Source organism: Trachymyrmex septentrionalis, unplaced genomic scaffold (genome assembly GCF_001594115.1).
Source record: "Trachymyrmex septentrionalis isolate Tsep2-gDNA-1 unplaced genomic scaffold, Tsep1.0 scaffold131, whole genome shotgun sequence".
Classification (NCBI taxonomy): Eukaryota; Metazoa; Arthropoda; class Insecta; order Hymenoptera; family Formicidae; genus Trachymyrmex; species Trachymyrmex septentrionalis.
In genome coordinates, this window is record NW_017304450.1 from 492,026 (window position 1) to 500,768 (window position 8,743).

General features: G+C 28.2%; 2 protein-coding genes across 2 annotated transcripts in view; one reads left to right on the forward strand and one right to left on the reverse strand.

Annotated features, from left to right (window-relative positions):
- Window positions 1-8,743, reverse strand: part of LOC108757007 — a 293,512-nt gene that overhangs the window by 184,630 nt on the left and 100,139 nt on the right. The window lies entirely within an intron of this gene.
- LOC108757010 overlaps window positions 3,655-8,743 on the forward strand; it is a 6,279-nt gene continuing 1,190 nt past the window's right edge. Inside the window, 3 exon segments of the mRNA XM_018501248.1 lie at window positions 3,655-3,745; window positions 7,363-7,480; window positions 7,859-8,072. Of these exon segments, the coding sequence (XP_018356750.1) occupies window positions 3,655-3,745; window positions 7,363-7,480; window positions 7,859-8,072 (423 nt within the window).

Here is an 8,743-nt window from a genome sequence, read left to right on the forward strand (position 1 = left end):
GAAAAACCGTAGATAAATTTCTAGATTTTTCTAAAATAATAAATAAAATAAAAATTTATTCATAAAATTGTTTATTTCACGTATTCTCTTAGATTATATATATTATATGTACATATATATACATATGTAAAAATATACATATATTATATATATTACAATATTTAAGATATTCAAATATAGATAATCAAATTCTACAAATTTATATTTCAGTAATTCGTATATGTTGATCGAATCGGCAAATAAAATGTCAATGGATTTGATGTATCTTAATATTGAAATTTCTTTAAAGTAGCTTCGAAGAATACTAATCATCGAAATTCAGAAGACAATTGAAATGATCAAGTTCAGGAATAGATCGCTATGAGTTTGTCATGTCTATAAAAACTCACTCAAGGAGATTGTTATCGATATTGAGGTAGATGCGACCGAAATCGAAAAGCTAATAGCAAAAGACAAGAAACGGAGTCGTGACAGGCATGATTTCACATGGACTTGCCATGTGAGATACCGAGGGAATTCTCTTGAAAGTCAGAGGCTTCGTCCAATAAAGAAACGAATCTAGGAAAAGGTAGTTTAGAAAATCATATGAGAATTCATTAGAATACAAACGTTAAATGGGCAAAGAAACTTTTATGTCAATACAATTTATAATATAAATTGTAATCAGTACAGACTCAAAAAAAATTAGAAATGTTAATTCAAAAGAATAGTTGATTTTATGAATAAATCCGGAAAAGAGAATTTAAAACTGAGGCGAGAGAAACATTGAAGAGAAAACGATTACTTATCTATAAAATCAAATGTACGTCAAATATACGTTCATTAAAATTTCTATAGAAAAATCAGAGAGAAGAAAATTCCATTCGATATCAAATATGATTTCGAAGAAATGACGAAGTCTTTTCGAAGAATCTGAAGAGATTTCTTCGAATTATTTTAAAAGAAAAGATGTGATTGTAAGGGGATAATCACATACATAATTTCCGTATTTATTTATATATAAAAGATAGAGATTAAAAAAAAATCGTGCCAAAATCATTAAATAAATTTTTATATTTTAATCGTAAAAAAAGACAATAAAGATATTCTTAAATTATATCTCCGATATACCAGATCAATGTTGGAGAAAATATAGAAATATATTAATTATAAAACAAAAAATTTATAATTAAATTTAAAGATGGTAAAAGGCAGAAATATATATACAGATTTAGCACCAATCGATATAGACGAGAGATAAACATATTTATATTAAATATAAGCAAAGAGATTTTAGGAAAAAGAGCGATTAGAAAAAATACTAAATCAAATTCTAGAAAAATTTAAAAAAGCATCATTTTGAAAAAACAAATAAAATAATACCATTTATAAATTATCCGTTAAGAAGTTTTCATCGCAAAAATCACATCGACAAAAATTGATAAACTCCGTTTGAAATTACTTACATGAGAATTTAAATTTCAATATAAATTTGAATAAGCTGATTAAATCAAAACGTACTTTCTCGATTAAAGAAAATTGTTTGACAAAAATCAAGAATTTCCGCTTGAAGCATGGTAAGTCCTGCTAATGAATAAAAACTTAAATTCTAATAATATTAAATAAAAATGGACCAATAAAATGATCAACATAAAAGATGTTAAATTTTAATGTTTTAAATAAGTGGATCAGATCAAGATATCACAGCAGAAAGTAAACAAATGTAGGTATCACGGCAAATGTATTGGTTCAATGAGTCGATATTAATTGAAACAAGCGATAACAAGGTATTTTTTAACTAAATCGTATTTATGATTTAAAGAATAAAAAATTAATAAAAGAAAATTAAATTTCAGAGATTTAATGTCAATATAGTTTTGCCAGCTAATGCTTCACAAACTGCTTCACGTAATTCATCGAAGAATTCTAATAATTGGTCTACTAAACAAAAAAAATTTATATTTTGTAGTAACAATCTTTTGTGATATATAACTCTTTTGATAAACATTTATTTCAAATATCTCATATTTATATGCAAAAAAAGAATAAAATTAGTTAAGTCTTTTAGTCTTACAATATATGGGTTGTTTAAAAAATTCTGCGATATTTTATTAACTCAAAATTATATAGCTCAAAATATATTGGTTACAAAATTATCTGACGTAAAAGCTTAAAATTTTCCCCAAAAATTCGTCTTTAAAAAATGTTCCTACAATTGTTTGTTACCAAGTTACATGTTGGTTAAATAAAAAAGCGATGATTTTTAATGGAAATATAAAAGCAATCAAAATTAAAATGCTCCTTTTTATTTAACTCGTGAATAACTCAAGAATAAAAAAATAGGATTATTTTTACTTAAAAAAAACGATTTTATAGAGAAAACTTTCCGCAATAAATAGTCAAAAATTTTTTTGCACATGACAACCTATAAAGCGAAAAGAAAAATTTCTTTTTTTAGCCTCGTAATTTTCTATATGTAAAAATATTATCAAATTCACATAAACTCAAAAATTATAGTTTCTTGAAAATAGAGATTTCAAACTTTAAAACTCTTTTTTTATTTTTAAATTTCGTTCATTTTTGACAAAGATATTATATATACAAAGATACTATATATATATATTTTGAGCTAATAAAATATCGGAACTTTTTGAACAATCTAATAGTAAAAATATTAACCTTCTTTAATTGATAAATGATAATGTTACGATATATTACGTTATAACACAAATATATAACTGTCTCGGTAAATAAAAATTGCGATCAAGGAATTGACATCTACATGATATTGTATTTACTTGTCTCAACTGGTTAGTTTCCATCATGTCATATTTTATTGTTATCTTTCAAATATCAGAGATCGAGCAAATATTAAGTCATATCGATAAAAGAGAAAAAAATTGGAATTGATTTATATATGTATGTATTTAATGTATAGATAATATCTGCAAAAATAAATGATACAGATTCACAAATTGTCTCGTTTAAGTAAGTGAACAATAGTAAAAATTAATCGGCCACCAATACTGCTTTGATTAAACGTATAGTTTATTAAGACGAACAAAGTGCGATCAAGCGACACGCGTATCGAAATCGGACACGACATTCTCAATTTTCCGTGCCATTTGCGAAATCATATTGGTTTTGCATTGATATGAATACTATGATTGATGATGTATGTGATCCACTGTAGTAAACAAAGATAGATATCACATATCTCCTTTCTAAAACTGTATAAACTATTTGTCGGTGCACAATCAGTTAATAATAATAAGATTATATGCGTACATCTAATCATAATAAAGAAAATAGAGTTACGAGCAAATTTTGAAATTAAAAAAATTCGTATTACTTATCTTATTTATTTCTATTTTTGAAAAAAAAAATAGCATCTTCTCGAAAATGTGTGTTTACAATAATTTTTCTGGATTATCGTTATTTTTTACTAATATTTGCAGTTAAATTCATTGCGGTCTTACAATGTTCTGAATTGAAAAAGATCGCGATTAATCAGTATATATGTCAATCCTTCTTCGAAAAGTTCTAGGATGATTATGGGTGGAGAGTTTACTACAACGCGGTTCGTTCATGGATAATAAATCTATCCCTACCATTTCAATCGGTCAGCAGTATATGTACATACATAATGTGTATATCATATGCTATCCGGACAAAATGGCCATCAGCCACAGTAGCCACCTGTTCGTGCCTGTGGCATTTGTCTTCTGCCTTCTGTTACCATTCATTCATGTCTCGGATTCATACAGTAAGCAACTGATTCTATTTTACATAACAATTTTACAAATAAATATTCGATAAAAAACTGCACTTATTTCGCTATTACAATCATATTGTATCTTGACATTTATGACCTATTTGACATTTTGGAGATGAGCAATGAATTTTGTAATTATACAAGAGGATAACTTTTAAAATGTTCACTAAACTTTTAATTCCGTTAAATTTTCAGAAAAATATTATTTTGAAATGATTACTTTTAAAACATTGAACAAATCACTTAAAACCACTGGAAATTTATCAATAATTTCATATAATAAATATTTTATATACATATATTATATTTATATTATATATCTATAAACATTACAAGATTATAGTATTATTTTGATAAATTTTAGACATTTTTTAGGCAATTTAATTTAAGTACATCCACACAGACATATTTTATAAAACTTGAATGACCATGACCGTGTAATTTCGGACAAAGTTAATGCATTGTAGATATGCGAATACAGAAAGAAATTATTAGGAAATGCCATAATAAAGTTACACTGTTACACTACAATCATTGTTACGCTATTATCATAGTTTATTACGTAAGATACGACAAACCAAACAAAAAAAACAAAAATCAATTTGAGTTCTATAACTGGTAATACGGAATCCTTATCTCTATCCGCTTCAGCGGATCGACTAACGCGATCGCGTTACTATAAAAGAAAAAGATCGGAAGGAGACTAATTGTAAGTCTCTCGCCTTGACAACAAGATTCCTACGATCTTTTTCAATTTTCCTTTTATGTCACCGTTATCATAACGAATCATATTTGATATAAAGTTAAGGATGTATATGTATATTAATCGGCACGCAGTCGATATTATGCTGATTCGTGATACTTTCATTTAACTCTTATTTCGCCATGTTTGAATCCGTTGAAAATCGCCATTTTCACGCTAGCGTCTCGATCAGATTATTCACAGACACAAATAATTATCGGGAAACGCGTTAGTTAAACGGTAAATTGTACACGCCTGTTTACACTTTATTCCATTCTCTCAGACACCGCGGCAAATGTGCTATTAATTAAATATATCTTCTTAGCATTCTCTTTTCAAATGTTTGTTTCCATTAATTTTTTTATACTATTTTAGCTTTTACCCAATATTACTATACATTAAATCGTTAGAAAATTCTATTACGTGAATAAACGACTTTAATTATTTTTCGCTTAGTATTTCCGTGTTACCAGTGTGTGTGTGTGTGTGTGTGTGTGTGTGTGTAACCCAGCGTCCTAATTTTGAAATTAGAATTATAAAATTTTATCACATGGGGACAATAAGATCTTATTTTTACTCGCACATTCAAACAAACTTACAAGTGAAATTTTAATTATATGGATTATATATATTGTAATTGAAAGACATATTTAATAATAAGATATTAGATAGTAGTAGAAAGAAGGATGATGTCTCCTCTAATTTTTTCTTAAGAAAAAACTGACACCAAATTGATTAATAGTCCATAACTGAAAGAAATCAGAATATACGCGATCATCACAAGAGAGACAAAGAAGTTAAAATTATATATGTGTATATAATATTACATTAATGTTAAATGTAGGATACAGATAAGAATCTCATCCCTCTCTCTCTCTCTCTCTCTCTCTCTCTCTCTCTCTCTCATAACTATTATTCTATCTATAATGGCAACTTTGTCACGAGATAAAGACAGCTCATTTATTTGATATTCACTGGATTTCAGCGAAAATCTTTTCGAACAATTAGGTTAAGCCCTGACGTCAATCTCGCAGATAAACTTGAATCCGTTCGAAATGTTAACATCGATTTTCTATTTCTGTCGCGGTTCGTATCGCGATCGTAACGTGTCGGCTAAAGTCGCGGAGCGTTTCGCATAAAAGTCGTGGCCAAATGCAATCTCCGTGCAGCGATAAAGGCTGTCGGATACTTTCAGCTCGTTATATCGATCCGCTCAAAATACGGTGCTAACTTCGTAGATTACAGTTTACTCCGTGTCGTACTCCAGCGTCAAAGGGTAAAGTTGCTTTTTCCCCAACAAAAGCTGGCGCCACCCAAAATCTAATTCCATCGTCAGTAGCGGAATATCCTATGCGTCACAAAATAAATTAAATTCTACTAAAAGTGCTGCCCACTGGCAAGTTAATGTGAATCATAATTTCTTTTCTGTTCCTAAGTTAATCGAAATCGTACGAGTTTCGCACTAATACATTTTATTAGCGTCATGAATTTTTGTGGCGCTTTTCTTTGGATAAAAATATTTTGATAATACATCTATAAATTGTGTTTCATAAATTATTTTATTTTTTTCGTATCGAGAGAGAAAAATATGTTTAACATCTAAAATATATTCATATACACACATTACACTCGATATTTTAAAGATTTAGACTTTGTATTTAAATTTGATTGAAAATTAAAAGAAAATGACAGTTATGAATAATGTTTGTGTGTGAATTCTATTGTATTTTTTCCATTTTCAGTATCCTCTTAAAATATAATGATGAAATCATATGTTTTCAGAATTAAGGGCAATATCTCGATTTTGTCGAATGTAGAATCTTTAGTCGAAGTTATTATCTGAAGATAAATTTTTTATAACGTTAAAGTGATAACGATTGCTAAAAAGTTTCCCAGTAAAACTAAATATACAAACGAAAGAGAAAATGGTAGAAAATAGCCGTGATGACAGCACATAAATCCGTATGGACGTGTACGCGAGTGTCTGACAGTTGACAAATCAAAAGTAAATATCTTACGATAAATGGACTCCGCGCGAGAAACGACTATAACTCCCGTAACGCTTTACTACGTTTTTATCTTTTCAATTATCGTCCACGCCTCGCTAGCAATTAAATATCGTTAAACTGTACCCGATTGTGGCCAAGAGCATGCAACTTCAGCTAGACTATGTCTGTCGCCAAAGCGACTCGTTTCATTGTACGTTACGAGCTAATATGCGTTGCGCAAAACTGATTTCTTTTCAAGCATTTATCACCTTCGTGCGCTTTTACTACGCACATAATCTTTTTATACTGCTGTCATATTTAGTCAACGAGATTATATAACCAAGAAAACAGATAATTTTATGAGAAAAATCAAATTGATAACAAACAGAAATATAAACTTTGCAGAATATTGGAAAGGAGAATTAATAAACAATAAATTTGACAAAAGAAATGGTTTTATAAAAGACATTGATAAATATTTTTAAAATAACACGTAATACGCACGCACGCACACAGAGAGCGCGCATGAGAGAGAGAGAGAGAGAGAGAGCACAAATGATTATGAATTACAAATGAAAAATACAATTTCTGTAAAAGGTTCATAATTATCTATTTGTTAAAAAAATTGATTTTGATAATCATTGATGTAGCTACTTCAGTAGAAAACTAACATATCTCCAGTTTAATCTCAAGTTTAATAAACAAGAAAATCGGGAACGATAATGTATGGTAAGAGACATTAAGTGACTCTTTGACAAGAACCCTCAACTTCAAGTACCTACTTCGGTTTATTTAATATTATATGTTCAAAATGTAACCAAGTGGTGATTAAGTTTCGTCTTTAAGGACCAGATACCCAGCGTCAGTCTTGTTTGCAGATTACACCGACTCAAGACAGTTCGAGAAGAACCCCACAGTTCCGAGGAACATATACAACCATATTCAGCGGTTACCGAATTACAACTGGAAACCACCTGACAAGTACTATGGCCCGAGGTATTCCGGTAAACCGCAGTCAGTCACTGCGTTGATAATACAGGATGTTCATAAAGTTGCTGTTTTAGTTTCTGTTATATCAAACGTCTTATACACATTTAGACTAGTAAACAATAAGTAAATTTAAAATAAAGTATTATAAACAATCTCTTCAAGAAATAAAGAATTATATAAGTTATTCAAAAAATATCATACTCATTCATATAAAGAATATCAAAAGTTAATATGTATCTGCAAAATTAATAATTACAAATTATAAATAAAAAGGTACATATTTATCTATAAATAGATAATTTTATAGATAAATAAATTTTTAGGTAATAAAATTCGTGAAACAACTTATTGTAAATAAAGTTAAGAAGCCAACCGTTTTAACAGGGAAGAATCGACGAAGAAAAACCTGAGGATGGAATTTACAAAACCCGAGGATCCGGAACAAAGAACGGCGGATCCATGGATAAAGAAAATGCAGGAGATAAGCCGACAGGAAAGAGAAAAATGGGCAGCGTATAGAAGAAACGTGAAACTTACCCTCGACAATGTCGAAGAAACTACGAAAGCAGGAAAACTTACGAACAACGAATCGATCTCGGTAAGGACACACAAAACTTGATCTTTCTGGAAGAGCCATTAAATTAACCAGCAGTTTATGGCATTATTATACATCAATACAGAATCTCTAAAAAAATTAAGATTTTTATTAAATTATTAATTCCCAGTATTCAATAATAATTTTAATATTTAACTTGAATTTGATAATAAGGATATGGAGTAATGTGGAAAAATATCTACAAGTCTATACAGCATAAAAAAATTTATTTATTGTCTCTTACGACAAATGTAAATTAACCTGAGAGTTAATAAAAAGAAACTATTAATATTTTATTAATTTATATTTTATTAATTTTATTAACATATTTTATTAATAAATTTGTATTATACCATATAATACTTTTCTAATAAAAGTATATTTTGTTATAGATACCAATGTTTTCAATAAAGAAAAAATATGAAAATACAGAAAGATCGAAACTTCCTATAAAGTTATTTAAAAAAAATAAAACATTGGAAGCAAATATAAATGTAAGTTATAAAATTAAATTAAAGTCAATTATTAAAATATCTTTAAATTCAGTTTAATAAAATAATTACTCATTTAATAAAATTATTAAATCCGTTATAAAATTATTAATCCGTCAATCAATATTTAACATCATAATATTATATATAAATTTATTTGTATGAAATATAAATATACATGCA